General features: G+C 62.1%; 5 protein-coding genes across 6 annotated transcripts; 4 read left to right on the top strand and 1 right to left on the bottom strand.

Annotated features, from left to right (window-relative positions):
- Nucleotides 1-1,989: 1,989 nt before the first annotated feature.
- S100A1 (S100 calcium binding protein A1) lies at nucleotides 1,990-2,764 on the top strand. Its single transcript, XM_032204595.1, has 3 exons — nucleotides 1,990-2,048; nucleotides 2,299-2,447; nucleotides 2,555-2,764. Exons 2-3 carry the CDS (start codon nucleotides 2,307-2,309, stop codon nucleotides 2,696-2,698), a joined length of 285 nt encoding a protein of 94 aa, XP_032060486.1. The 5' UTR covers nucleotides 1,990-2,048; nucleotides 2,299-2,306; the 3' UTR covers nucleotides 2,699-2,764.
- Nucleotides 2,765-3,682: 918 nt separating this feature from the next.
- Nucleotides 3,683-12,522, top strand: CHTOP (chromatin target of PRMT1). Of its 2 annotated transcripts, none has more exons than XM_032204407.1 (6): nucleotides 3,683-3,833; nucleotides 5,003-5,084; nucleotides 6,575-6,728; nucleotides 9,668-9,851; nucleotides 9,964-10,101; nucleotides 11,315-12,522. In XM_032204407.1, the coding sequence occupies exons 2-6, from the start codon at nucleotides 5,020-5,022 to the stop codon at nucleotides 11,515-11,517; spliced, it is 744 nt and encodes a 247-aa protein (XP_032060298.1). In that variant the 5' UTR covers nucleotides 3,683-3,833; nucleotides 5,003-5,019; the 3' UTR covers nucleotides 11,518-12,522. The 2 variants fall into 2 exon arrangements, with proteins under 2 accessions (XP_032060298.1, XP_032060297.1); XM_032204406.1 differs by having other exon boundaries at nucleotides 3,684-3,833; nucleotides 9,665-9,851.
- A 2,897-nt stretch (nucleotides 12,523-15,419) lies between these two features.
- Nucleotides 15,420-20,105, top strand: LOC116499524 (mothers against decapentaplegic homolog 4-like). The gene is made up of 11 exons (XM_032204277.1): nucleotides 15,420-15,656; nucleotides 16,790-16,964; nucleotides 17,071-17,091; nucleotides 17,184-17,372; nucleotides 17,489-17,629; nucleotides 17,731-17,850; nucleotides 17,936-17,989; nucleotides 18,085-18,268; nucleotides 19,046-19,214; nucleotides 19,648-19,786; nucleotides 19,894-20,105. Exons 1-11 carry the CDS (start codon nucleotides 15,420-15,422, stop codon nucleotides 20,103-20,105), a joined length of 1,641 nt encoding a protein of 546 aa, XP_032060168.1.
- A 638-nt stretch (nucleotides 20,106-20,743) lies between these two features.
- SNAPIN (SNAP associated protein) lies at nucleotides 20,744-22,020 on the top strand. Its single transcript, XM_032204276.1, has 4 exons — nucleotides 20,744-20,856; nucleotides 21,391-21,437; nucleotides 21,525-21,643; nucleotides 21,739-22,020. The coding sequence occupies exons 1-4, from the start codon at nucleotides 20,744-20,746 to the stop codon at nucleotides 21,841-21,843; spliced, it is 384 nt and encodes a 127-aa protein (XP_032060167.1). The 3' UTR covers nucleotides 21,844-22,020.
- Nucleotides 22,021-22,249: 229 nt separating this feature from the next.
- On the bottom strand, nucleotides 22,250-26,805 carry ILF2 (interleukin enhancer binding factor 2). Its single transcript, XM_032204630.1, has 14 exons — nucleotides 26,765-26,805; nucleotides 26,106-26,165; nucleotides 25,781-25,823; nucleotides 24,657-24,761; nucleotides 24,341-24,418; nucleotides 24,050-24,152; nucleotides 23,910-23,975; nucleotides 23,684-23,800; nucleotides 23,496-23,574; nucleotides 23,286-23,373; nucleotides 23,069-23,130; nucleotides 22,867-22,981; nucleotides 22,701-22,791; nucleotides 22,250-22,513 (listed from the first exon to the last, which is right to left on the bottom strand). Exons 1-14 carry the CDS (start codon nucleotides 26,767-26,769, stop codon nucleotides 22,353-22,355), a joined length of 1,173 nt encoding a protein of 390 aa, XP_032060521.1. The 5' UTR covers nucleotides 26,770-26,805; the 3' UTR covers nucleotides 22,250-22,352.
- Nucleotides 26,806-27,015: the final 210 nt, after the last annotated feature.

Raw genomic sequence — 27,015 nt, 5'->3', positions numbered from 1 at the left:
TGTGTGTAAACCTCCTGGCATGTCCCTCGCTGCTCCCGGTTTGGTAAGAGCTTGTCCTGGGGAGCTGCCAGTGCGGACACGTCGGGCTGGCACCGCTGCGGTCCCCGTTCCTGGGACCAAACCCCCCCCCAAAGTGATGTCCCCGCAGCAGCGGGGTTCGTGGCTCCAGGCGGTCCCACCGCTCAGGGAAACACCCGGCGATTCCTGCTCTCCGGGGAGGTTTGGGGTTTAATGAGAGTGGGGCAGAGCCTGGCCAAGCGCACACAGAGCTCGGCTCGACCGGGGGTTGGAGCAAGTCGGTGGCCGTGAAATGGCCGTGAAACAGCCACCGGCTCGCTCCAAGCACCCGACCGTGCCGATGTCCGGTGGCTGCGGGGCAGGGCCCGGGTTATTTTTAAGCTTGGGACTGTCACAGAGCAGCTGGGCAGGCGGCGCAGTGCCGGGGCCGGGCATTCCCGGAAGGCTCGGCCGGATCCTGCCCGCTGCTGAGCTGCGCTGAGACGGGTACGGGGGTGCCACCGCTGCCAGCCCCTGCGTGGACACTGCCAAGTGAGTGACACCGGGGTCCCCCACCTCTGCCCGGGACCCCCACCTCCTTCCAGGACCCTCACCCCCATCTGGCAACCCAACTTCCTTGCAGGACCCCAGTTTTCATCCAGCCCCCTGCCTCGATCCGAGACCCCCACCTCCATCTGGGAACCCCACTTCCATCCTGGTCCCCTATCTCCATCCAGGACCCCTAACTCTTGAACACCCACTTCCATCTTAGACCCTCAGCTCCTTCCAGGACCCCTCATCTCCATCCAGACCCCCTACCTCCTTCTGGCACCCAAATTCCACCTGGGATCCCCATCTCCATCCAGGACCCCTTTTGTGGCCACCCCAATAGCACCAGGTGCAGCCCCCAAAGATGCTCCAATTCACCCCAAAACCCTCCACACCATCACCCCCCAGGACAGGGCCATGGTGAGTCTGCCTCCCCATGGGACCAAGCCAGGGTTGGGGGGGTGGCAGCACTTTTGGGACCCCCTGGCTGCATTATTTCCCAAACACACGGGACGGGAAGTATGGAAAATGGAAACGGAGGGAGCGGGATATAATTAGCCCCGAACAAGGATTGGAATCTGGGATAAAGAGCCCGACACCACGCGGCTCTTGCGAAAACGCTGCAGTGACAGCACCCGGCAGCCCCCCTGCTCCCTTGGGGGCACAAAGCGGGGGGATCGTCCCGGCCGGCCACATTTGGGGGCTTGGCACCGGCCCCGCTCCCGGGGGGCCGCGCAGGGATGGGGAGGCCGCAGCGGGCACGGCCGGGCCGCGCGGATGCTGGGCCGTAACGAGAGCCGGGATTATCAGCGCGGCCGGGGAATCTGGTTTCTTTGGCCGCGCCGTTGCTGAGGCAACCTCGGGGCAGGGATTGTGGGGCATTTTTCATGCGACAAGAGGCCTTTCTGTGCGCGGGGAGCGGGGGGGCCCACGCCAAGTCACCCGATAGCCCCCGCCGGTCCCCCCCGCCCGGCTCCGAGGACACCGGACACCCGCGCCGTTATCGGCCACGGAGCGGGGCTGGGGCCGGATCCGGCCTGGCACCGCGGTGCTGACGGATGGGGGATGCCAGCAGCTCACCCCTGGGGTCAGGATCCGACCTGGGGCTGGCCCCACGGCCCACCCCTTCCCCGGCACCCCACTGCTGCTCTTCATATAGGGCCGCAGCCAGGCCAGCTTTGGCCTCAGGGGTGCAAAAAGGGATGTCTGAGGTCTGGCACAAGGGAGATGTGGACCCCCAAGAGTAGCTCCATGCCCCGTAAGCATCAAGAGATGCTCCAGCACAGCCCTCTGGTGTACAGTGAGCCGGCCATGGGGCGGCAGTGGGGCTAGCGGGGCGTCCCCGCATCCCGGCCCCCGTGAAGGCAGCACGGGGTGTCCCCGCGGTGCCAGCCCGGCTGTCCAGCCCCGGTATCGGATCCTCCCGGAGGGAGGGGGCTTGGAGCTTATTTAACGTCTCCAGCTGGCCCAGCCCGGCACACTTGGCGCAGCGGGGAGCTCAGGTGAGTGCGGGGCTGGGGACGGAGTGTGGGCACCCACCGGGGTTTGACCCTATAAAGGGGGGCACGCAGTCAGGGTCCCCTCCTGCAGAAGCACCCCGATAAAGCCTAGGGGGAGCACCAGGGCACCCCACAGTCTTGTGGCACCAAGATGGGGAGGGTGGGGTGGGCAATGCTCCTGGGATGGGGAAGAGGGGCACTGAAATTTGGGGCTCGCAGCGGCCGCCGTAACGCAGCGGGTGCCTCCCTGCAGCCGGAGCCATGGCGTCACAGCTGGAAGGGGCCATGGAGACGCTCATCAACGTCTTCCACCACTACTCGGGCAAAGAGGGGGACAAGTACAAGCTGAGCAAGAAGGAGCTGAAGGAGCTGCTGCAGAGCGAGCTGGGCTGCTTCCTGGAGGTAGGGGCTGTGCTGGGACACGGGAGATGGGCTCCCCGGTCCCTCCGTGCCCTGGGACATGTCCCCAGCTCTGGGGCTCACCCTTTGTCATCCCCCCCCCCCAACAGACCCAGAAGGACACGGGTGCGGTGGAGAAGATCATGCAGGACCTGGATGAGAACGGCGACGGGGAGGTGGACTTCCAGGAGTACGTGGTCCTGGTGGCCGCCCTCACCGTGGCCTGCAACACCTTCTTCTGGGAGAACGCCTGAGCCGGGTTGACCCCAGCCCCCCCCCACAGCAGCCAGCCGCGGCACCCCAAAACGCAGAGCCCCCCACGCCACCCCTCCTCACCCCCCGCTCCCCAGCGCACCCAGGGGATCCCGCGGGGATCCAGCTCCGCAATAAAGGCACCGACCCAGCCAGCGGCGTGTTGTCAGCTCCTTCGGGACCCCCTCCCCGGTCCCACTGCCCGTGACCCCCCCCCCGGGACAAGCCCCCCCGGTTCACCCAAGGGCCCGGGGACGTCCCCAGCTGAGCCGGGCCCCAGCCCCGGACCCCCACGGGCCCAGCACCACCGGGTCGGGTGCCCCCAACCCGTCCGGGGCTGCGGGATTCGGGGGCCCGGGGGCAGCCGCAGGCCGGGACTCGCTGCCCGCCGTCCGGGCGCCCGGTGGGGCCGGAGGAACCGGTTCGTTATCGCCTCGCCCAGCGGCCCCCGCCACCAGGCAGCGCCCGGCCCGGCACAGGGCCGCCAGCGCCATCGTCCGCCGGCGTTGGGGCCAGACCCGGAGCTGCCCGGGGGGGGCACCCGGGAACCACCGGGGGCAAGCGGGACGCCCGCATCCCACCGGCGGCGGGGAGAACGGGGGCACCGAGAGGACGACGGGGACCTCAAGGGGAGCACGGGGGCTTCGGGGGGGGGGGTGGATGCCCCACGGGGACGAGGACGGGGGCCTCATGGAGCCTTAGGGACGCCCCCGCCCCACCGGGGCCAGGCCCCGCCGCGCAGCACCCCCCCGCCCCCGGCCCCGCCGCCACCGCCCCTGCCCCCGGGCGACAGCGGCCAGGCAGCACGGACAGAGGTCCCGCCCACCCCGCGCCGGTTGACCAATAGCGGAGGAGGAAAGCGCTGCCCCGCCCAATGGCGGAGGGCGCTGTGCTTGCGGCACCCCGCGCCTGCGCTGTTGGGGCCGCCGCCATTTTGGCCGGCTCGTGGCTGGGCGGCGGGGAAAAGGGGGGGGGGCGGGCGCTGCGGTCGCGGCCGCCATTTTGTCGCTGAGGCGCTGGAGGGCGGCGGGAGCGGGCGGAGGGCGACGGAGCCAGCCCCGGTCCCGTGAACCGTGAGCAGCCGCCGCCGGCCGGGTATAGCCGGCTACAACCGGGACCTGGCGACCTCCTGCTTCGGTGAGAAGGCCGGGGGGGCGCTGAGGGGGCGGGCGGGGAGCCCAGGAAGGGGCCGGGGAGGGCCGCGCGGGGCCCTTGAGGGGCCGGGGAGCCCTCAGGGGGCCGGGGGGGCCTCTGAGGGAACCGGGACCTGCCACTGCCCAGGCTCGGGGCAGGGCTCCCGGGGGCGGTTGGGGCCAGGCCTCTCTTTCCCCCCTCCCCCCCCCCCGGGCCCTTCGCGCTGTGGCGAGAGAATGGGGGAAAAAAAGATCTTAAAAATGCGTAGTGGTTAAAAACCAGCCGGGTTTTAGCTCCGCGACTCGGTGGTGGTTGGTAAAAGCCTGTCAGGAGGCCGCTGTGCCGGGTATTGTGAGGGGGAACGCTCGGCAGTTAGCGTTGAGCTTGATGGCGGTTATAAAAAATGAGGAGTCGTTTTTTTTTTTTTTTTCCCCGTCGTTTTTTTTCATGCTCATCGCTGCGAAAACACCCAAGGCTTGAGCCGTGCTCGCAGGATCGATAACAGCTGGGTTTAAATCCTTTCGCTGCTTTTGTGCCCCTTGCGGCATGCTTTCATGCTAGGCAACCACATCATGCCTGCGGGTGAGCTGCCTGCTGAAGCGTTAGATAACAAAAATCCGAGGGGACGGCACATTTACAGTGTGTCCCTGGCCAGCCGAGCTGTGGCAATCATAACATAGCACGGGGAGATGGAGCCTTAATGTTTTTAAAGTGCATAGCGCTTCTGTAGGGTAATCTTGGGATCTCATTGCGAAGTCCCTGGCATTATCTGCTTAAAATAAATTGGGGTTTCCACCTGGCTTACACTAACAGCTTAGGAACTGTGGCAGTGTTGCTAGATGCAGTACTAAGCAAGGTGTTTAGGGGCTGCCTCGACTGCCGATGCGCTGTATTTTTGCAGCATTACGCCTACCAGAGGAAAAATTTTCACTCTCTAAAGTGAAGTCTATTTAGTAAGAATTAAGTTAACATAACTAAGTAATTTATTAAATGTGCTGCATCATGGCAATGGCCTAGAGAACTTAATAAAATTGTGCTGATAAAATCGCAGTTATTTGCCCGTTTCTTTATTCTCTGCACCAAAGGAGCTGAAATGCAGATTTTTGAATGTTTAGCTGAATAAATGCAAGATTTCCATGCTGTTGGTTACATCCAGCTCTCTTGTTTTGCAGATTCTGTTGATCTGAAGATGGCTGCACAGTCAGCACCGAAGGTTGTGCTAAAGAGCACCACCAAGATGTCTCTGAACGAGCGGTGAGGAAGCCAACAGCAGCTTCAGCTCATAAGAAATTTTTTTACTTAATTATCACTGTCCGGTGTCCAAAAACCAACGTGGTTTCTGCCCTCTTTTAACCTCAGTAAAACAAGCAGATGGCTATGCACCTCTGTCTTAAACTGCAACAAATGTGGTACGCAAGGTTAAAAGGGCAATTGTTTTGGAGCAGTTTATCCATAGCAGTTAATATTAAACTTCTCAACACGTAAATATGGCGGGATGTGTTATAACAACAGAGAAACCTCACACCCTCCCTTTTTCTTCCACATGTTTTTACATTTATATAGTTGACACTGCGGTATGGTAGCATGTTACCTGAGCTGCAGTAGGCTTGCTGCTTTGTCCGAGGCAGACACACGTGCATGTGGTCTGGCTGTAAGAGGCATGCAGCAGGCCATTAAACAAGCCCAAAGGCCCTTTAACAATGTTTTGGGCCTTGTAAGAGGCAAACGCTTTGCTTCATCTCCATCTCTCTTTTCTCGATACCGATTTCTTTATTTCTTCTGTTGAGCATTCTCCCGTTTTTTCCATGCCATTGTGCTTCTGCAGTTCTACAGACAACTAACAGCGGCACTACAGTGACGTTTCACTTTCTTGCTAATCACTCGTTGGTTAACTATATTTATATCAGTGAACCAGGGAAAAATGGAGCCGTTTGTGTGCAGTTCCTGCTCTGGCAAGTGCTGCAGTGAGAGCCAGCCTGAGCCAACAGTTGGAGCTTGTTCCTGAGAAGGCATGTGGTGAGGTGCAGTGCAGAGGAGGCTTGCTGGCCTGTTTCATTTTGGTCAGTCCCTATTCCTTACCCGTGTTTTCTTTTCCAACTTGTGTAGCTGCCAGGACAGGGTAGACAGCTGATGGGTTGCTGCTAACGCTGCTTACCGTCTTGCTGTGTTCTGCTCTGATACAGCTCCTAAAGACAGAGGATTCTCTGTGCACCACAAACACTGCCAAGCAAACTGCTCTCATCAGCGAGAGCGCTCAGCTGGTGGCATTTCTTAGGCACCAGTTCTGTGGTGTGCCAGGGGCATCTCATTCTGTCCCCAAGGTGATGTCTCCTGTAAAGCTGTCCCGTGGTATTGAGGTTTTTTTTATAATTTTTCTGAGATCTTTGAGGGTTAATTTAGCTTTTGCAGTCAGATTTCACTTGGCTTTTCTGTTTGTGTGATGTCCTCTTCCATCTGTCATGGTCATCTCTGCTTATTGCTTGTTTTCATTCCTTCTTCCATTTCTAAAATCAGTAACCTAAAGCTTTATCACTTCTGAATTAATATCCAACATCACTTCTGAGTTTCCAATTCTTGCACACTTGTGGAAAACAAGGAATATGTAATCACATATGATGTGACCTAAGTACCACTCTTTACATAAGGTTCATGGGATCTGGAGATCCAATCTTGAGAACCATGAAATGCCAATAAATGTATGTAATAAAGCTTTATTTAAACACCCATTTTATTCGACCTTGAAGCTTTACTAACATGCTGAAGAACAAACAGCCGATGCCAGTGAATATTCGGGCTACCATGCAGCAGCAGCAGCAGCTAGCCAGTGCCAGAAACAGAAGACTGGCCCAGCAGATGGAGAATAGACCTTCTGTCCAGGCTGCTTTGAAGCTTAAACAGGTGAGAGAAGGGGGCGTGCTGTGGTGTGGCCAGGTGATGCCTGTCACCAGCTGATGGCTTTTCAGGATACGGTGGATTTTGAAAAATGTTCCTGAAAGTTAAAAACTAGAAACCTTGAAGGGGCTTGAAAAAATCCTGTTTCTCACTCCAGATAAGTAATACTTCGTAACTTACTGGTTAATATTACTGAGCTCATTGTTGTTGTGCTGGCTGTTCATATCTCCTCTCTATTTTTTCAGAGAAATGTTCTCATTCTGGGTTTCTGGATCTGCAGAGTTCTTCATCTCGCACTGTAGCTGCAGTTACAGTTGCTGCAGATTGTTTCCAGCACTTACTGTCCAGTTGAGGCTGGTTGCTCCCATCCCCAACTCCACCCTCTCTTGGTGCACTCCCTTGATAGCAGCTGGCTGCGAGGACCAGATGAACAAACTGATGCTTGATTGCTTGCAAATGCTGGGCTGCAGGCCTGGATTTGAGGAATAGCGTTGCATTTTCCTCATGCAGACGGTCTTTCTCCCCATTTTAGTGATGAATGTTATAGATTGTGGGGCATATTTGTCAAAGTATCCCCTCCGTACAGCAGCAGGTTTGAGCAAGCATGCTTGCTTTTGATTTCTCTGCTGCGGTCCACATGCTTTCCTGTAGCTGTGGGCTTACAAAAGGGGCAGTGGTGAAAAATAATGTGGAGAACAGGTGTTTGCCTGGTCTGCTCCTTATCAGGCCAAGGGGTTTTGCAACCCTTAAAGCTTGTATTTAAATGGGAAGGCTGAAAAGATCAGCTTAAAATGTGTGCATAGGGCATGGATTGGAACCTGTGGGGTTGTGCTGCACAGCTGTGCAGTGAGTTTAAATAGCAGCACTGCATGACTTGACTGCAGCAGAGCTTAAATATAATTCTCTGCATTATCTTGCACGCCAGGAGAAAGCCCTGGAAAGTTGTTAGCTGAGCTGCTTCACTAAATAGCTGGAATACTTAAACCTGCCACACGTGCTCATGTTCAGGGTTTAATTCCTGATAAAGAGGAATGCAGCTGCTTTTTAAGATCTCTTGAGAGTTCTGTTTTAAAAACAGACTGCGGTGCCAGTTAGCCTCCCAGAGCTTATAAACAAAAGCTCTGGAAATGGTAGCCTGAAGAACTTTCTGCTTTTAAAAAAAAAAAAATCAAACCTTAAGAATTTCCTAAGTGGTAAGTGAAACTGGATTGAAAGCGTAAAGTTTCTGCTTGCTGAATTGAGGAGAACAGGAAAGAGCTGAGCCAAAAGCTTCGCCCATATGCCAGGAGTAGGTGTACTTCGCGTTCTTCTGGGACTGAGTGCTGCCAGGGAGGGCTGCAGAAGCGCGTTATAGGGAAATCTGGAAACCCGATTGATGTTGGATTGCTCTTTGAAGACTGTAAGTTGCTCTGGGAGTTGGTGTGGTGACAGGCTTTTTGCAGGCACTTCACTTGGTAGCACCAGGAGCTTTTCTGATCCATTCGGATGTGCTGAGGAGCATTGATTCCAGGGATGGCTCACCTGTGCTTCAGAAAAGTGCTCTCAACTCCTGCAGGGCACTGCATGTGCTAGCCTTATGGGTTTGTCTTTGTACCCACTGCATCGGTCTTTACGTAAACCTCCCTTCTCTTGCTGAGTAACAGCGTTTATGTCGTGGCTCTAGGCATGCACTTAGTGAATAGCTGCAGCAGACCAAGGTGCTGCTGCGCTGAGGTAAGGCAGGAAGCTGAGCGCTCTCAGGCTCTGTCAGGGCAAAGTCCAGCAGTTATCTTAAACTCTCATGGTAATATAAATGAGTAATGGGATGCGAAACGTTCACCTGCTTTCTTGTGCCTTTCTGCCAGCTGGGCTGGGCAGAAGGGAGACAAACATCTCAGGCTGCTGCGGCTGTCAGAGCAGCGAGTGAGTAAGCTCTGAGGCTGTAAAACTCAAACCTTAGCTACAGAGGAGGCTGCTTTCAGGAGAAGCCTTTCAGCTGCCCACAGGCTTGAGTCAAGTAGATATATAAAGCTCATGAGAAGCATAAGCTCTGGAAAGCTGTAGTACACCGCTGGGCTCTGTGCCTTACCTGCTGAGAGCTCTCAAGAAGCTCTAAAGGTCCCCACTGTTCCCCAGCCCATTGCAGGGTTCGATAGTTGCTGCAGAAGCTGTAGTCTGCTGTGTAGAGCCAGGACTGGTCCCAGTGCATGTTAAAAACACCGGGGTGTAAAATTGGCAGTTCTGCTGCTGCTCCAGGATCTGTTGAGCTGTGCCTGCAGCCGGGCTGGTGCAGGCTTTGAGGACTGGAGCAGCTGTGGCTGTCCCGAGGGAAGCCAGCTCTGTGAGATGGACTCTGGTGCTTGGACCTGCAGGACTTCAGAGGGGGAAAAAAAACAACTTCACCTTAAAATACAGATAAACAAAGATAACTTTTCCAGTTCCTGTGAGGGTCAGGTGCTTCAGTACAGTTTTAGTTTGGTGGCCAGGCCGGGGCTGTAGCAGCAGGCCCCTCGGAGCGGTGTGCTGGTGTGAGGTAGGCCAGGCTCCTTCCCCAGCAGGGGTGGTTGCTTTGTAGCTCAGAGGTTTTCACGGTCGGTAACCTTCCAGCAAGAAGGATTAGCGGGCTGCCGTGTGGATTAAGTGTCTGCTTTGATTCGGACTGAGCGGCGCTGCTAAAAATGGAGAAAAATATTTCCTCCTGAATCTGCAGACTTTCTTGTCTCTGTACAAACACTTGCTTCCAGGGAAGGTCTTTGTTCTCGGTTTGACCTTCATAAATTATCCCTCCTGAAGCAGATATGATTGTCCTCTGTTTGAAGCTCGATTGTGTGCTGCAGAGAGCTGTTGACCCTCTATGTTTTTTAAAAAAAAAAAACCCTTACTGATAAGCAATTGCCATGCTGTTTGTGTCGCAAGTCGGAGATTGCTGCATGACTTTGTTCCTTCAAAATCTTTCATTCCAGAAGAGCTTGAAGCAACGCCTCGGTAAAAGCAACATCCAGGCACGATTGGGCCGTCCGGCGGGACCCCTCGCTCGCGGAGCCATGGGAGGAAGAGGACTGGCCATGGGGCAGAGAGGTTTGCCACGAGGAGCCATGCGTGGCGGCCGGGGGGCGAGAGCTCTGCTGAGAGGGGGACTCCCGCTCAGGGGTGAGTACCGCGGCTGGTCCGGCAGCGACGCCGCCTGTTGGACGGCTCGGCTCCGGTTCCTTTGCTCAGTCTCGAGCTAATTTGTCTGCCTGGAATCCCGTCGCTGTTGCAGGTCAGAGCATGCTTCGGGGCGGACGAGGAATGTCCCCCAGGATGGGCCTGAGGAGAGGCGGCCTGCGAGGTCGCGGTGGCCCTGGAAGAGGTGGGCTGGGCAGAGGCGCCATGGGCCGCGGTGGACTTGGTGGCAGAGGTCAGTGCGCAGAAACCGCGGGAGCAGCGTGCTGCTGCTGCACACACCCGGGTTCCCTTCCCCGTTTAAGGTTAGCTGATGTGGGTACGTGCAGCCCGAGAGCCACTCACGCCCAAATGGGTGCATAACACAGTGCTAGGTGAAGGCTTCCTTTCCTGAAACATCTTGCCAGGCCCTGTGCTTAACCCAGATCTTTGACTTTCAGTGGTGCCAGAGGGTGTTTGGGTAGTGCTGTTCCCTCCTGCAGGTATCGCTGGCTCTGTGATGCTTTTGGTAGTAGTGCAGGTGGTGAGTAATCTCTGAACGTGCTGAGGAAGGCCACGCTGTCTTCTCGTGCTGCAAAAAGGAAATGATAAATGGCCTGTGTAAACCACAAGGCTGGATATTTTAATTCAGTGAGGGGTAAAAACCTGATAAAAAGCTCAAACTGGTGTATGAAGGAGCAGGTTCCTCGCTGACCCTTCACATGGGCAAAGCAAAATTAAATGCAAAGTCAGAAACCGAATCAAGTCTTGGGGAGATGAGCCTTCCCCTTGTCAACAACAATGAGAAACACCTGAGTGAAGCAGGAGCACAGGGGGAAGTAAGGAGACAGCTGCTGATGGCAGGGTCAGTAATGTTTCTGACATGTTTGGTTAGAACATCTGCCGGACGTGCTCTCCTGTTACTTGGAGATGAGCAGTGTTTCTCAGAGCAGTCTTTGGGAACCTGCATGTCTCCTGACAGCTTTGGCTTTCGCTTTATTTCTTTGCCTGACAAACTAGTGCTAGTACTGATCAGGGTGGTCTCCTGGGTGTCCTGCTTCGGAAATAGTCTGAAAACTCAGGATTTGAGGTACTTCAGTAGAAGTTCCCTTGTAATGTTTGCCGGAGTTGGCTCTTTGCTGAGAGCTTGAACCTGTCCCAAAAATCTGCAGGGGCTGCACTCGGCAGAGGAGAAAGTATGCGGAGTGGTGTAGGGGCTGGAATGCAAGCAGGGGAGCTGGCAGTCGGAGCTGAGGGCTCGGCAGATAGCTGCGGCTCAGATGTCTCCGGGCTGAAACCGAAGCAGCCTGGGGAGCGCAGCAGAGCCCGAGTCCTGCAGCTGGGGGCAGCAGCTCCGCCGAGGCTGCCTGGCTCCCCGGGGAGGTGCCGGAGCAGCTGGGCCGTGGCTCTGCCACGCCAGGCCCCGAGGCTGCGTCTGCTGCCTGTAACTGTTGTCTCGTCTCTGTAAGGTCGCGGCATGGCGGGCCGGGGAAGAGGGGGCTTCGGAGGCCGCGGCAGAGGCAGAGGACGAGGAAGAGGATCGGCACGCCCGGCGCTGACCAAGGAGCAGCTGGACAACCAGTTAGATGCTTACATGTCGAAAACGAAAGGACACCTCGACGCCGAGCTGGATGCCTACATGGCTCAGACAGACCCCGAAACAAACGACTGAGGGTCGTTGCGAGAGACTGTCGGTGAAGTTAGTGTGTTATGTCAATGCCCATAAGCTAAAAATGGAAACCCTGATTCATGCTGGAAGGACCCACAAGAATAGGGAGCGGCCCTGTTCTACCAAGAAATCAGCCTTTAGCGCGTTTCTTTAACATTTTGATACTCTGTGTTGTATGGAACCTTTCCGGATTGTTTTTTGTATCTTTTGTTTTTTTTTTTTCCCCTCCCCTAACTACTCCAAAGGTGACTCTGACAGACGTGCTGCCGTTAGCCCCTGACATCAGCCGGCCGCGGTTCCTTGCAGCCCCCCCTCGGAGGGGAGCTGCTCCTTGGTGCTGGGACCGCACGGTTCTGTGCCTCCGAGGCACCGCGGTTGCATTTTGGGACCGGTGCTGTCCCCAAGTGCGACCGAGGGGCCGAGCTCACGCCCCCAGCTCCCTTCAGTCCATCCGAAGCAAAGGCTCCCGGCAGGGTGAACAGTTGAGCCAGGTTTAGGTGTAGCGCTCCTTGTAGACTTGCCAATCTTGCTGTTTTGCACCCAAAATTCCTCTCTTGTTGATAGCTAGCGTTCTGTTAATGAGTAGTGCGGAGGACTTCCCGAGTTGAAGGCTTTTTGGGGTTTGTTTTAGATAAAAGTTTGGATTTCTTTTTGTGTTGTGTACGAGCAGATGGCACCAGTGGTTTCTGTACCTGCAGGAAATTTTATTTAAAGGGATGGGAAGCAGGACCACGGCCTTATATCAGTGACAGCAGGTCGGGGCAGAACTGGCTTTTCAAAACCCGGGGTCCAAGGTTTATTTACTTGCTGGTGCTGTTAGGGCTCAGTGTAACCGAACCCGAGCCCTCAGAGCAGCCCCCACACGTTTGGGAACGGAGAAGGGGCCCGCTCCTCCCCCTGCCCTCCAGTTTGAAGTCCGGCCGTTCTGTGACCTGTTCCGTTTCGCTGGAATCCCGTATTTCTGGTTTGTTGTAACAAAAGGAGAAATAATTACAAAAGCAAAGTGGGCTCCGGCTGCTTTCTTTCCCTTTCCTCGGCGTGCTCTGGGGGTCACCACGGCCTTTCTGCCACTGATTTGGGGCACATCCGTGCCGTCCCCTTGCGCCCTATGCATTAGGGTGCTGGGGGCAGGGCTGGACCCCAAAACCTGCGCCCTGCAGGGTGGGGACGCATTCCCCATGCCTACAGCTCCTCGTGAGCGGGTGCTGGGGGTGTGGGGGTGCTTTCAGCCCCCCGCACACATCGCTGCTCCTCGCTGGGGGTGAAGTTCCCTCGGTGGGTGCCTGGGGAGCACCCTGCTGCCTTCCCCGTGCTGCTGGGGGAGCTCCAGTGCCTGGAGCAGCGCGGGGGGAGCCCCTGTTTTCCCCCCTCACCTCCCCTGGTCCTCCTGGGTCAGGGCGAGGGGCCGGAATGGGGCCGGGGGCTCCGGGTCCCTTGTGGCCGGGTCCCCCCCCAGGTCCCCCCGGGGGGCTCCGCGCCGGAGCCGCGCCCGGAGCCGGGTCCGGAGCCTGGGGCAAGAGCCCCGCCCGCAATGTAAGCCTTGCCCCCATTGGCCGGCGGGGCGGCGGCCGGCTGTCACGCCGCCTGCCATTGGCCGCGGCGCGGCGGCGCCTCCGGCGGCCCCTTTTGTTGCCGGAGCGCCCAAGTTGGCGGCGGCGGCGGCGGGGATGCGGCGGGAGCCGGGCCCCGGCTGAACGGAGCCGGGCGGCGGAGGTGAGTGGCTCTGACCCCCCCCCCCGGCACTGCCCAGCCCCACCAAGCCGCCCCCCGTCCTCGCCCGGCTCGACCCGGCCCGGCTCCCCCTCGCCCACCGCCCGGTGGAGCCCCCCCTCTGCTCCGCTCCCCGCTTTTCTCCCTCCCCGGTTTGGGTTTGTGCAGGGGGGGCTCCGGTGCCACCGGGGACGGAGCCGAGCCCCCGCTCCGGGACGTCCCGGGGGTTGCAATGAGGCGCCGGGAGCCCCGCGCATCCCCTCGGCACCCTCCTGGCTGGGGGCTGCAGCCCCCCCTCTGCACCCCCTCCCAGGGACCCCAGCACCGGGCTGGCAGCGGGACCCCCCCCCCCCGGGCACCGCCGGTGCCTTTTCCGTGCCCCGGGGATTACCGGGGAGCGAAGTTGGCGGCCCCGGGGTTAGGCAGGGGGGGCGCGGGGTCCCCTCCGCCGGGCTGGGGGCGGTGGTGGCCGGGGCGATGCGGGGGGGGGGGGGCACAGATCCCGGCCCGAGCCCCCCTTCCGCTGCTGGAGGAGCAGCGAGGGCCGGTGAAAAGCCCCCCTCTGTCTGGGACAAAAGGCTGGCACAGAAATGTCACCTCCAGCCTGAGCGGGGGGACCAGGCACCGGGAGGTGACCCCAACGAGCAGCCGCACCGGGACCCCCGTGGGGCCTCGTCGGGACCCCCCGGCTCTGGGCGGCCCCGTCCCGTGGCACCGGCAGGGCCGGCGGTGCTCTCGGCGAGCCAGCAGCCCCCCTCTGCTTCAGTTTGCCCCAAACTGGGCTGACTTTTGGAGGGGATTGGGGACGGCAGCGCTGGTTCTCCTCGAGCCGTCCTCCCGGAGCCACCGGCATCACCGGAGCTGCTGGGAGACGCGACTGACACCGGGAAGGCTCCTGCTGGGGTGGCCCCGCGCAGCCCCATCTTTCAGGGACTCCCTGCTGCCCTCTTTCACCTCCTTTACCCTCAAAATTTAAGCCTCGCTCCAGAGGCAAAGCGTGCCAGGCCGGTGGGGTCCCCGGGGACAAGCTGGCTGGCAGCGAGCACCACGAGCACCGGCACCGGGGAGCTCCGGGCATCACCGCAACGCGTGCCGAGGCACCCACGGAGCAAACCCCACAGCCCGCAGGGGAACCCGGGGCCATGCTCCAACAGCGGGGGCCCCTCCGGCGTCCCCCAGTCCCGCTCCCGACGGCATCTGGCTGGCCTCAAAGTGGGGGAGCCCGGCCAACAGCATCGCCCCGGCGAGGGGGGGGGCCGTGGCCATGCGCCCGCGCCGGGGGCCGAGCCAGCAGCGCGCTGGCAGGACAAGCGGCCTCCCGGCCCGCAGATAAGCGGCGCGGAGCAGGGGCGAAGGGTTTGTTGTGTCTGCCGCCGGCCCAAGGATTTTCCCAGGCCCGGGAGCGCTCGCACCCGCCGTGACTCAGAGCCCCGGCTGGAGAAGGCAGGCGGGGAGGGGGGTGGAAGGATGCTCGGGGGCCCCGGCACACGCGTGTGCGCGCGGCTCTCGGCGTGCGCACGGAGGAGGCAGAGGGAGAAGCCCAACGCAGCAGCCAGCGAGGGGTTAAGGAGCGGCGCCAGCAGCTTGGGCTCTGTTTAGTCTGGGCTCCGCGCTGGAGACGGGGCCGGGGCAGCGCCGAGCACGCCTGCGGCACCCCGAGGTGAGCACTCGCACGGCCGCACGCTGTGCACACGCGGGCGGCCTCCCTGCCGCACGCCGTCGGGGTGGCGCAGCTGCTGGCCGCACGGCGCCGCCGTCCCCGCGGACCCCCGGGCCGGGCGCGTGGCCACCCGTGGGCTCTGCTGCTGCCGGGGACACCCCGAGCACCCCAGGCATCGCCGTTCCCCCCGTGGCCTCTTCCCACCCCGGATAGGGACCGTGGAAGCCAGGCATCCAAGCTGGTCCCCCCCTTATTCGAGGTGACACATGGCTCTGTGCCACCTCCTCGCCCGCCACGTGCCCGTTCCAGGTGCCACCGCGTCCCCGGTGCCGCAGGGGGGCCGAATCCCCCCTCTTCTCGCCACCTCCAGCCCCCCTGCGGGCACCGGCGCGGCGCTGCCACGATGCTGAGCGGCCGAGGCGGCGGCCCCGTGCCGCGGTGGGCGCGCAGGCGAGGGCAGGGGGGCCGGCGGGGCCCCTGCCGCGGGGTGACGGGCAGGGCCGTGCCGTGCCGTGCCTTGCAGGGGAGCGGCGCCATGTCCCTCGGCGCGCCCACCAGCAGCGACGCCTGCCTGAGCATCGTGCACAGCCTGATGTGCCACCGGCAGGGCGGGGAGAACGAGACCTTCGCCAAGCGGGCCATCGAGAGCCTGGTGAAGAAGCTGAAGGAGAAGAAGGACGAGCTCGACTCGCTCATCGCCGCCATCACCACCAACGGCGCCCACCCCAGCAAGTGCGTCACCATCCAGCGCACCTTGGACGGGCGGCTCCAGGTAACCCCCACCCCGGGCACCCCACGGCCTCCCCAAAGGACCTGGGTGATCCCAAGACCCTCCAAACATCCCCGAGCTGGGGGTCCTGGGGGTCCTAGGGGGCACCTGATGCTCCATAACCCCCCCCCCCCAAACCCCACAGCCCTCCCCAGGCTTTGAGAACCTGGGGTCCCGGTGCCCCGTGAGCCCCCAACACGTGAGGTGTCCCCAGTCTGGAGGGCCCGGGGTATCCTGGTGCCCTGCAGACCCCACAGCAATCCCCAGCTTTTGGCCTTTGCTGTCCCTGCGCAAGCAATCACTGAGCTGGGGGGTCCTGGGTTTTGGGGTACCCCAGAGCCCCCCAAGACCCCACAACCCACCCCAAGCTTTGGCTACCTGGGTGCCAATCCCCTGAGACCCCAGCGCCCTCCCCAAGCTGGAAGGCGGGGACAAGGTGGGAGGGGGGGGCAGGCATGGGGGCAGGGGGAGACCCACCAGAGGGGCCCCCCCGAGCAGAGGGGTGCACAGGGGGGGTCCCCACAATCCCCACCCCACAGCTCCCTGCCTGGCACCGCATTGATTTCAGCATCCGTGCTGAACCACACGTGTCTGCGGGGGGGGGGGGGGACAGGGGGCGGGCAGAGCAGCCCCCCCCCCAGCAGGGCAGAGCCTCCCTGCAGCATCACAGGGGGCTGCTTTGCCCCCCACCCGCTGTCCCGTCCCCCCACCACCACCCCTTTTCTCCGGCATCCCCGTCCCCCGGCGGCGCTGCCCCCCTTGCGGGGATGAGTCACTGTCTGGCAGCCTGCAGCAGGGGGGGGGCGCGGGGGGGTTGTTATGTCTGGAGCGAGCGCGGCTCCGGGGAGGCGCAGGGGGAGCCCCCAGCCGCTGCGGGGTCCCAGCCTGGCGCCAGCGCTGAGCTGCGGGGATTTATTTGGGGTCGGGGTCGGGGGGCTGGGTGATGGATGGATGCTGGGGGTGGGGGGGGGTCCAACCCTGTGCGTCCCCCCCCCCCCATCCCCATGTTGGGGGTGCCATCGGTGGGGCTGGCTGCGCGTGGTGGGGTGCAGCGTCCCCCTGGGCACCCACCCTGTCCCCTTCCTCACCGCGTGTCCCCCTCCTCACCCTATGTGTCCCGTCCCCCCCCCCCAAAGGTGGCGGGCAGGAAGGGGTTCCCCCACGTCATCTACGCCCGGCTGTGGCGCTGGCCGGACCTGCACAAGAACGAGCTGAAGCACGCCAAGTTCTGCCGCTTCGCCTTCGACCTCAAGTACGACAGCGTCTGCGTCAACCCCTACCACTACGAGCGCGTGGTGGCCCCGGCCATCGGTGAGCCCCGACACCCCCACAACCAACCCCCCCCTCACATTTCTCCCACCCACCCCCCCCCCATAACGCCCCCCCCACACCCCCCTCCTCGTCTCTCCCCCCCCAGGTCTGAGCATCCCCAGCGCAGGTGAGACCCCGGCCCCATTGCGACCCGGCCCCGGCGGCCCCCTCCGCCCCCCCCCCAGCCCCCCAATGGTCTCCGGTGTCCCCCCCGCCCAGCGCCCCCCGCCCGCCTGGTGAAGGAGGAGTTTGTCCATGCCTGTGTGCAGATGGAGGTGCCGCACGGGGCCAAGCGGGCGCCGCGCCCCCCCGCCGAGCCCTACCGCCCGCCGCTGCCCCCCCCGCCGCTCCCCGAATCCCCCCGCGCCCCCGGGAGCCTCTACCCCGCGCTGCCCATGTCGCCCCCAGGTAAGACCCACGTTACCCCCCCCCCTGCTCAAAATCAGCCCCGTTCTTCTTGGGGAAGGGTTTGGGGGCACCACGCCGAGTCCCCCACCATCCTCAACCCCGTCCCCAACCTGCAGTGGCCCCCGGCGGCCCCCTGCTCCCCCTGCCCCCCAACGAGGGGCTGCTGCGGATCGCCTGCCCCACGCCGCCCCCCGCCACGCCAGCGCAGCCCCCCCCGCAGAACGGATACCCCGCGCCCCCCAAGCCGCCCTACCACGGTGAGTACCGGGGCTGCCCCGTCCCCCAGCTTTATGGGGGGGGTCCTACACGCTGACCCCCCCCACCTTTGCCACCCTCTCTCCCACCCCAGGTTCTCCAGCGAGCTGGAGCAGCGGCAGCACGGCCATCTACGCCCCCAGCCTGGGGGGGCTGCAGCCCCCTCCCCAGCCCGGCAGCCGGAGCCACCCGCAGCCCCCCCTGCACCACCCCAACCACTACTGTAGGTCTGGGGGAGGGGGTTAATGGGGTTGGGGGGGTGCACAGCATCACAGCACTCACCCCATTTTGTGCCCCCCCCACCCCAGGGCCCCCACACCATAGCTCCGCGCCCTACCAGCAGCCGGTGTCCACGCACCCCGGTAAGCACCCAGCGGGCGCCCAGCACCCCAGTGCTCATTTCGGGTGCCCTGACCCCCCCCCCCCAAAAAAAAAAAACACATTTCCCCCCCCCCAGGGCCAGAGTTCTGGTGCTCCATCGCCTACTTTGAGATGGACGTGCAGGTGGGGGAGATCTTCAAGGTGCCGTCCAACTGCCCCGTGGTCATCGTGGACGGCTACGTGGACCCCTCGGGGGGCGACCGCTTCTGCCTGGGGCAGCTCTCCAACGTGCACCGCACCGACGCCAGCGAGAGGGCCCGGTGGGGTGGGGGGCGAGGGGGGGGCTACGGGGGTAGGGGGGGAGGCAGGGGGTAAGGGGTGGGATGGGGGGAATGGGGGGGTAGGGGGGGGTGTGGGTGTGAAGGGGGTGGGGGGGAATGGGGGGCGTGGGGGGGGTGTGGGGGGGTGGATGGGGGGGATACAGGGGGAATTGGGGGAGGCGTGGGTACGATGGGGGATTTAGGGGGGGTATGGGGGAAGATGGGGGGTGAATGGGGGAGGTAATGTTAATTAGGGGTAATATGGGGGCAGAATGGGGGTAAATGGAGGAGGTAATGTTAATTAGGGGTAATATGAGGGTAAATGGAAGAGGCAGTATTAATTATGGGTAGTATGGGGGCAGAAAATGGGGGGTGAATGGAGGAGGTAATGTTAATTAGGGGTAATATGGGGGCAGAAGGGGTGGTAAATGTATGAGAGTATTAATTAGGGGTAGTATGGGGGCAGAAAGGGGGGGTAAATGGAGGAGGCGCAGGTCCAGCATGGGGTGTACATGGCCAAAGCGTGATGCGTGGGGCAGAAATGGGATTAAGGGGGCAGTTTGGGACTGGGAGGGGTAAAGGGGGGTGTGTGGGGTGGATGAGGGGTGCATGGGGCAGGAGGGAGATACAGGGGGCAAATGGGGGACACGGGGGGCAGAGGGGGCAAATGGGGGGGTAGGGGGCAGGTGGGGGGGAAATGAAGAGGGTGGAGGGGTGCGGGGGCAGGAGGGGGGGACATGGGGGGGACACGGGGGGCTGACGGCCTGTCTGGGGCAGGCTGCACATCGGGAAGGGCGTGCAGCTGGAGTGCCGCGGCGAGGGGGACGTGTGGATGCGGTGCCTGAGCGACCACGCCGTCTTCGTGCAGAGCTACTACCTGGACCGGGAGGCCGGCAGGGCCCCCGGGGACGCCGTGCACAAGATCTACCCCGGCGCCTACATCAAGGTGGGGGACGGGGGAGAGGGGCTTTGGGGGTTTGGGGGTGGGGGGACCCCCCGTGCCCACGTTAAAGGGGGTCCCAAGGAAAGGGTCCCTTATTCTGGGGGGGAAAAGAGGGGCTCTGGGGACTGAGGGACCCCTTGCTCGTGTTAAAGGGTGTCCCAAGGAAAGGGTCCCCAGCACCAAGGGGCAATGGGAGGACCCCAGGGAGGGCAGGACCCCAAGGCCACGTTGAGGTGGGTGCCAAGCAAAGGGGGACCCCCGTGCTGGGGGGGGGACAAAAAAAAAAACAGGGGATGGAGGGACCCCACGGCCACATGAAATGGCACCCTCGGCACAGGGTCCCTGGTGCCAGGAGGGGACGGAGGGGCTGCGGTGAAGGATGGACCCCATACCCACGCTGAGGGGTCCCCCCCCCATCCTCCTCATCCCCCCCCAGGTATTCGACCTGCGCCAGTGCCACCGGCAGATGCAGCAGCAGGCAGCCACAGCCCAGGCCGCCGCCGCCGCTCAAGCGGCCGCCGTGGCCGGCACCATCCCGGGGCCCGGCTCGGTCGGGGGCATCGCGCCCGCCGTGGGTGAGTGAACCCGGGGGGTGCGGGACGGCGTTTGGGGTGGTGGGGGCATGGCGAACGTCCCCCAGCCCTCAGATCCCGCATCCCACGGCCATCTCCTTCCCGGGCAGGGCTGTCGGCGGCGGCGGGGATCGGCGTGGACGACCTGCGGCGGCTCTGCATCCTGCGGCTCAGCTTCGTCAAGGGCTGGGGGCCCGACTACCCGCGGCAGAGCATCAAGCACACGCCGTGCTGGATCGAGGTGCACCTGCACCGCGCGCTGCAGCTGCTGGACGAGGTCCTGCACACCATGCCCGCCGCCGAGCCGGGCCCCCTGCGCTAGCACGCAACGCCGCCCTCCCGTTCCCCCCCGCGCTTAATTTAATTTTTTGTAAGGAAGAGACCTCCCAAAAAAAAAAGAAAAAAAAAAAGTTAAAAGAAAAAATGAGGAAAAAAAAGGAAGATAAAAAAAAAGAAGGGGAAAAAAAAGGGTATAAAGAGGGGAAAAAAGGAAAGAAAAAAAATGAAAAAGGGGAAAAAAGGAAAGAAAGAAAAGGAAAAAAGGAAAATAATGAAGGGGAAAAAAAGAAAGGAAAAAAGAAAGAGAAAAGGAGAAAAAAAAAAGGAAGATAAAAAAAGAAAGAAGGGGAAAAAAGGTAAAAAAAGAAGGGGAAAAAAGGAAAGAAAAAAAAAGAAAGGAAAAAAGGAAAAAAAAAAACGAAGGGGAAAAAAAAAAGAAAGAAAAAAAAAAAAGGAGGAAAAAAAAAAGACGAAACGACCCCAAAACGCGCTGCTCCTCCCTGGGCTGTGGCCGCAGGCTCGGTGCAGGGCGGCGCCCCCCGAACTACATTTCCCAGCGGCCCCCGCGGCGCGGACCGGAAGTGGCCGCGGGAGCGCGGCGCGGACTCCATTTCCCGGCGCCTCCCGCGCGCGGCGGCCCCGCCGCCATTTCCCGTGGGTCCGCGCGGCGGCGGCGCCAAGATGGCGGCGGCGGGGGGCGGCGGCCCGGCGGCGCGGGAGCTGTTCGCGGAGGGGCTGCTGCAGTTCCTGCGGCCCGCAGTCAGGCAGCTCGACGGGCACGTGCACGCCGTCAGGTCCGGGAGAGGGAACGGGGCGGGTGGGGGGAACGGGGACGGGGCTGTGGGGCCTGGACGGGCGAGGGGGGCTGGGAACGGGGTCGGGAACGGGACCGGGAACGGGACCGGGCATGGGACCGAGACCGGGACCGGGCTGGGTGGAGGCTGAGAACGGGACCGGGACCGAGATCGTGGGGCCGGGATGGGCGAAGGGAGCCGGGAACGGGGCCGCGGAGCCAAGAACGGGACCGGGACCAGGGCTGAGGGCCGAGAATGGGACCGGGAACGGGCTCACGGCACCGGGACCGGAGCCGAGGACCGGGACCGGGGCAGTTTTGGGCCGTGAGGGGCTTCGGGGGTGGTGGGGGCTGAGGGTGGGGCCGCACCGGGGGAGAACCGGGGCTGGGAGCAGGGCTGGGGGCTTTTGGGGTGGTGCCTGGGGAGCCGCAGGGCATCGGTAACGGGGGGAGCAGCACGGGAGGGGTAACGGGAGGCGGGGGGGGGTCCGGGCCGGGTTCCCGGTCCTTGCCCCCAGCTCCGTGTCCCCCACAGGGAGAGCCAGGTGGAGCTGCGGGAGCACATCGACAGCCTGGCCACGGGTGAGGAGGCACCGGGGGGGGCTCCGTTGGGACCGGGAGGTTGGGGGGAGGTTCCCCCCGCCCTGAGCCCCGCGCGGGTTCCCGCAGAGCTGTGCCGCATCAACGAGGACCAGAAAGTGGCGCTCGACCTCGACCCCTACGTGAAGAAGCTGCTGAACGCCCGGCGCAGGGTGGTGCTGGTCAACAACATCCTGCAGAACGCCCAGGTGGGCGCGGGGAGGGGGCTGCGGCGTTTTTTTGGGGGGGTCCCAACCCCTCCCCCGGTGCTGACGGCTTTCTGCTACCCCCCTTCCTCGAGCAGGAGCGGCTGCGGAGGCTGAACCACAGCGTGGCCAAGGAGACGGTGCGGAGGAAAGCCCTGCTGGAGGCCGCCGGTGGCTACCCCCAGGGCCTGCCCGGCAAGTGAGGCTCCCCCCGCGGCACCGGGCCGGATCCGTGGCGCCTGCGCCCCCCCCCGGGGCGCTGGGACGGAGCGGGAGCAGCACCGACAGCACCGGGCACGGCCCTGCCGCGAGCGGGTGCAGGAATCCGTGGCTGCAGCACGGGGGGGGGGGGACACGAGGAGCCCCCCCGGTGGGGCTGCAGGAGGTGCTCAGCGAGCTGGGGGCTGCGGCTGCTGCGCTTCCAGGGGTGGAGGCAGGGAAATAAAGGGCAGTTGGTGCTCGGTGGGGCAGTGTGGGTCTGTAACGCCGCTCGGGTCAGGGTCTTGCATGGGGCTCGGCCCCCCCCAGGCAGCACCCGGTGGGGTCAGGGCCCCCCCAGCCCCTTTGGTGAGCCCCTGCTGTAGCGCGCGTCGCTGCAGGGACACGGGACACACTCAAAACGGGGAGGTTTTAATGCGAACCTATAAAACACAAACACAAGGGGGGGCACAGCGGCTGGCTGCGCTCACTCAGGATGCGCTGGGTCCTTCAGTCACTCCTGAGTCTCCATGCTCTCCTCTTCCTCGCCTGCCGCGGGTTCCTCCTGGTTCTCCTCTTCCTCTTCTCCTTCCTTCTTCTCCGGAGGCTTCTCGTAGGCCTTCTCGGAAGGCGTCACTATCACTCCATCCCAGGTGGACATTTCGGAAGCCAAATCTGCGACAAACAGCACTGAGCAGGCAGCTCACGGCCCCCCGGGGCTGTCAGGGTGCCCCCCAGCATCAGCCTGCAGCCCAGCAGCCCCCCCCCAGCTGCAGCTTTGCCTCCTGGCCTTTATTAAGCAGTTTTTCAGCATGCAGAACCGGGCCCATTCCCCCAAAAAAACCTTTTCAAGCCTACTCACAGCTGGCGTCGCCCTCCTGGCCCAGGATCTTCCTGTAGCCTCCGTGAGAGAGGATGCGGACGAGCGTCTGCGCCGTGTAGCACACCATGTCCTGTGCAGGGCTGGGGTCAGCACAGGGCTGATTTCAGCCCCCAGCCCTGTCCCCACAGCACTCCAAGCGCCTCACCTGCTGCTCCAGGGTCATGACGGTGTGCACGCGGAAATTGCCGCTCTCACAGGGATCCGTGATCCCCACCGAGCCCGGCAGGAAGAGCCCCGCCGCCAGGATCTGGAGGCAGCGCCTGCAGGACAAAGCCCCCGATGGTTTTTAGGCACCAGGATTTGATGTGGGGGGGACAGGAGGTCGTGCAGGCGAAGCGCAGACTGACCTGTAGGCGATGTTGAGGGCCAGGGGCTGCCTGGTGGGGTTGTTCATCACGGCGTAGTGCCCCTGCGGAGGGAGGGGAAGCGTTAGGACGAGCCGGGCTCCCTGCACAGGAAGGGTGGGCGGCCCAAATCCTGCTGGAGCTGCTCTGAAGGTGTGGAAGCGACCACAGCTGCAGCACGGCTGGCACAGCTCCGGCTTTTCTGCCTTCATGCACTCACCAGCAAATCCAGGATCCAGGGAGTGAGGGGCTCGAAGCCAGGGAAGCGAATCCTCAGGTCTTTCAGCAGCCGGATTAACACCTTCACCCTGGACGAGATGCAAGGAGCAGAGCTCGTAACGCATCACACGTGATCCTGCCACGGGAGCAGGAGCTCTCCCTGCTCCCTGGGAGGAGAATTCCAACCCGGCTGACTCGAGGCCAAACTCACGTGGACTGCGAAGCGTTCTCCTCAAACCAGCGAGCGTGTCTGATGGCAGCCAGGGCGCTCTGCAGCACCTTGATGTCCACTGAAAGAAGCAACAAAAACGCCCGTTTTTTCACCCAAAAGGCGAGCGGGTGCTAGGGGAGCCCCCGGGGAGGGCTGGCACGCAAGGGCAGAGCCAGCAGAACCCTTACAGTGCAGCTCGGGGTCCAGCTTGCGCAGGTTGGGCGGCACCGTGGTGATGAGGATCTTCACCGTGGCGTCAGCCGAGCTGATCTCGAAGCCAGTCTCGTTGGTCAGCATGGTCAGGACTTGGGGGGATGAAATTCAACTCCCTCAGGGGGGCCGCAAGGATTTAGGGACCCCCGGCAACGCCTCAGCCCCAGCACAGGCAGGGTCAGAGCCCCGCGTTGCCCCTACCTTCGCTGGGGTCCTGCGCCCTCAGGCTCTCCACCACTTTGTTTCCCAAGGCCGCCACGGCTTCCACTGGGGAGCAGGAGAGGTTCTTAGAGCAGGGCCGGGCCCTGCCCTCCCCCCGCAGCCCCGGGAGGGATACTCACGCGTGGGTAGGATTTTTAGGATCACCACCAGGTCGGCCACGTTGTGCCCCGTCGTCATGGTCCCCTTCTTGTAGGAGCCGACCTGGCGAACCTCCTCGATTTGCTGTCGAAATAAAGGCAGAATTAGCAAAACCAACGCACGCGCTGCATTTCGGGGACAAAGCACGGACCTTTGAGTGGCTGAAAAATTCAGGGTGATCCACCTGGGACGAAGTTTGGCAGCTGGGATGCCAGCATCCCCCTAAAACACCTCCCCGCGTAGCGTTTCCCAAGGGAACCCCTTGGACTCACCACCTCGAAAGTTCCCGGTGCTACGATGAGGTTGTCAATCACGTTGTTGATTTTGGTCACCAGGGAAAGGATGGAAGCCTGGAAAGGAATGGAAGACGGGTGCTGGAATCGAGCAGTTCCCGGGATGGTCTCGAGGAGCGCAGCACAAATGCAAAATAACAACTAAATGCTTATTTGGAAATCATTGTCCAAAAAATCTCTTGGACATTTCTACTGCAGTGCTTCAAAGAAACGATTACTTTTTAGGCTACCAGCTACGTTCTCTGCACGAGTCTCTCTCTGCACCCCAGCTAGCACACGAGGGGATTTTCAGCACCTGTTCAGCCGCCGTCGGTGCCAGGTCCTGGTTTCTCTTCAGCAAGGCCTCGCTGAAGGCACTCTCATCGGCGGCGGGCTTAACCCGCGGGAAAGCCATCTCGCACTGAAACGGGAGCAGAGATCAGACCACAGACATCACAAACAGCCTGCAGCTCAACCTGCTAACGAGCACAGACACCAACAACTTTTTATTTCTGCTGTCTGGGTTTTGTTTCCTTTGTGACTGCCAATCTCACCTCGCAGCTCAGCTTTTAGTTGAGCCGTTCTGCTGTCAGAAGGGTGACCGGAGCTGCCCGCCCTGCCCACACCCCCTGGCCCTGCTCTGCAGATCCTCAGGACCTGCACAGGAGCCACCAGAACGCCCCACCTGGGCAGGTCCCGCACTGCGTGGCGCTTCTCAGCCAAAGAATGAAGCAGCACAAGGCAGAGTGGGACTAATTTAAGAACAGATCCATCACCAAGGGCTTTTATTAGCTCCGTGGCTGCCCCTTAAGAATAAGGAATAAGAATCTGCTTTGTTTGCAGACAGCCAGAGCGTTTCGGTTGCTGTGACAGCATTCACAGCCCCAGGGCCTGGTAACCAAGAAGGAGTGAATTTGTTTTCCCTGAGTCACGTGTCCACGAGGACAGATGCTGGGCAGAAGGAATGGATTTCCTCCTGCAGAAGGCGGGAGAGGCGCGTTCCTGCTGCTCCCTGCGAGGAGCAGCAGCGCAGGGCAGCCTGGAGGACATCTGCCAGGTGAGTGACAGCTGTCAGAGTAACGCACGATGCTGGTGCTACAGGGATTTGGCAGAAGCTGGGGCTTGGGAAGGTGGGGAGCCTCAAGCAGCAGGGAAAAATCTCAATCAAGGTGTTTTTGTGATTGCGATTACTCAACTGCATCCCAGTCATCCCGTGTGACACAAGTACTCCACACAATCCAAACCAACACAGAAAGTATTTCAGCTTAGTTACTGAGCCAACGGCATTTGCAGTGAACTCCTCTACTCCGGGTAAGCTAAAAGAAGTCAAACCATCACACGAAGTCAGCGCACGCAACGTTTTTAAACCGGCATCTTTAAACAAGGAAAAGCCCCGCGGCCGTTGCCTGCAAACAGCTCCGGAGGGCTCGGTTTACTCACGACATAGAAATCAAAGGGGATGTGCGGCACAAAGGGCCGGAACCTAAAGGGGGGAGAGAAAAAAGCACTTTATTCTCCGCAGCAGCGCGCGTCTCCCACCCACCCCAGAGAGGTTCAGCCCCGAGCAGGAAAGGCCCTACGTGGACACAGGGAATCTCAACGCGCCCCCACCCCCCCCGCTGCACCTCGCTGCTACCCTGCGCTATGCTGCCAGCCCCCGGCCCTGCCCTGCGCCCCAGCAGCACGCCCCACAGGGCGGCTGCAGCCCCCACCCCCTAGGCCTGCGCTGCTGGAACCCCCTGGCTAGAGCAGAAGCCAGACTCGCCCACTGCCAGGGCCTCCCCTGGAACCAAAGCGTCCGCCACGGCCTCGGCCTCGGTCGCCCCTGCGGGAGAAAAAGGAGAAAAGAGGCGTCAGGGAGCAGCCCCAAAGCCCCTGGGCACAGTCCCCCGAGCCCCAAAGCCCCCCGAGCCCCAAAGCCCCCCGAGCCCACGCCCCAAAACTGCCCGAGCCCAGCCCCCAAGCCCCCTGGCCTGGTCACCCAGGCCCTAAAGACCCCTCTCAGCCTGGCCCCCGAGCCCCCCAAAGCCCCAACCCAGACCCTAAAGTCCCTATATACCCGGCCCAGCCCCCAAGCCCCTCAGGCCCGGCCCCCTCAAGCTCCCGCAGGCCTCAAAGGCCCCTGGGCCGGACCCCCCGACCCCCAGAGCTCCCCCAGCCCAGCCCCCGAGCCCCAAAGCCCCCTGGGCCCCCCCGACCCAGCCCCGGGGCCTCAAAGCCCCCACAGGCCCCAAAGCCCCCCGGAGGCCTCAAAGCCCCCCGCTCCACCCCCCCGAGCCCCCCCGGCCTGCCCAACCCGGCCCCAAACCCCCCCCAGCCCCTCCCCAAGCCCCCCCAGCGCCCCCCCAACCCCCCCCCCAGTCCCCGTCCCGTCCCCTCCCGAGCCCCCTCAGCCCCGGAGCCCCCCGGGCGGTCCCCGCGCACCTCATGGCTCCTCCGCGCACCACAACCAGCGCCCGCCGCCACCCCGCAGCAAGCCGCCCGCCCGTTGGCTGCCGCCCCCGCCGCCGGAGCTCCGCCGCACGCCGTTGGCTCAAGGGAACGTCGATCTAAGCGGAAGCGGCCAATCGCAAAGCGATTTCAAGGAAAGGGGGCGGGAGTGTGGGGGAGCCGCGCTGCGCATGCGCCGGCCCCGTAGCGGCCGCTGGAGGGGGCGCAATGCTCAGGAATGGAGC

The sequence above is a fragment of the Aythya fuligula genome, chromosome 28 (assembly GCF_009819795.1).
Source record: "Aythya fuligula isolate bAytFul2 chromosome 28, bAytFul2.pri, whole genome shotgun sequence".
Lineage (NCBI taxonomy): Eukaryota > Metazoa > Chordata > Aves > Anseriformes > Anatidae > Aythya > Aythya fuligula.
Note: the sequence above shows the minus strand (reverse complement) of the source record. Positions and strands in the feature narration are given on the sequence as shown.

Coding starts and splice junctions, on each gene's coding strand:
- S100A1 (XM_032204595.1), top strand. CDS start 2,307: ATGGCGTCACAGCTGGAAGGGGCCATGGAGACGCTCATCAACGTCTTC. Junction 2,448..2,554: donor AGCTGGGCTGCTTCCTGGAG/GTAGGGGCTGTG, acceptor CCCCCCCAACAG/ACCCAGAAGGACACGGGTGC.
- CHTOP (XM_032204406.1), top strand. CDS start 5,020: ATGGCTGCACAGTCAGCACCGAAGGTTGTGCTAAAGAGCACCACCAAG. Junction 6,729..9,664: donor CTGCTTTGAAGCTTAAACAG/GTGAGAGAAGGG, acceptor CTTTCATTCCAG/AAGAGCTTGAAGCAACGCCT. Junction 10,102..11,314: donor CGGTGGACTTGGTGGCAGAG/GTCAGTGCGCAG, acceptor CGTCTCTGTAAG/GTCGCGGCATGGCGGGCCGG.
- LOC116499524 (XM_032204277.1), top strand. CDS start 15,420: ATGTCCCTCGGCGCGCCCACCAGCAGCGACGCCTGCCTGAGCATCGTG. Junction 15,657..16,789: donor CCTTGGACGGGCGGCTCCAG/GTAACCCCCACC, acceptor CCCCCCCCAAAG/GTGGCGGGCAGGAAGGGGTT. Junction 17,851..17,935: donor GCACCACCCCAACCACTACT/GTAGGTCTGGGG, acceptor CCCCCACCCCAG/GGCCCCCACACCATAGCTCC.
- SNAPIN (XM_032204276.1), top strand. CDS start 20,744: ATGGCGGCGGCGGGGGGCGGCGGCCCGGCGGCGCGGGAGCTGTTCGCG. Junction 20,857..21,390: donor GGGCACGTGCACGCCGTCAG/GTCCGGGAGAGG, acceptor TGTCCCCCACAG/GGAGAGCCAGGTGGAGCTGC. Junction 21,438..21,524: donor CATCGACAGCCTGGCCACGG/GTGAGGAGGCAC, acceptor GGGTTCCCGCAG/AGCTGTGCCGCATCAACGAG.
- ILF2 (XM_032204630.1), bottom strand. Junction 24,153..24,340: donor CACCGGGAACTTTCGAGGTG/GTGAGTCCAAGG, acceptor TTATTTCGACAG/CAAATCGAGGAGGTTCGCCA. Junction 23,575..23,683: donor GCTGGACCCCGAGCTGCACT/GTAAGGGTTCTG, acceptor TGCTTCTTTCAG/TGGACATCAAGGTGCTGCAG.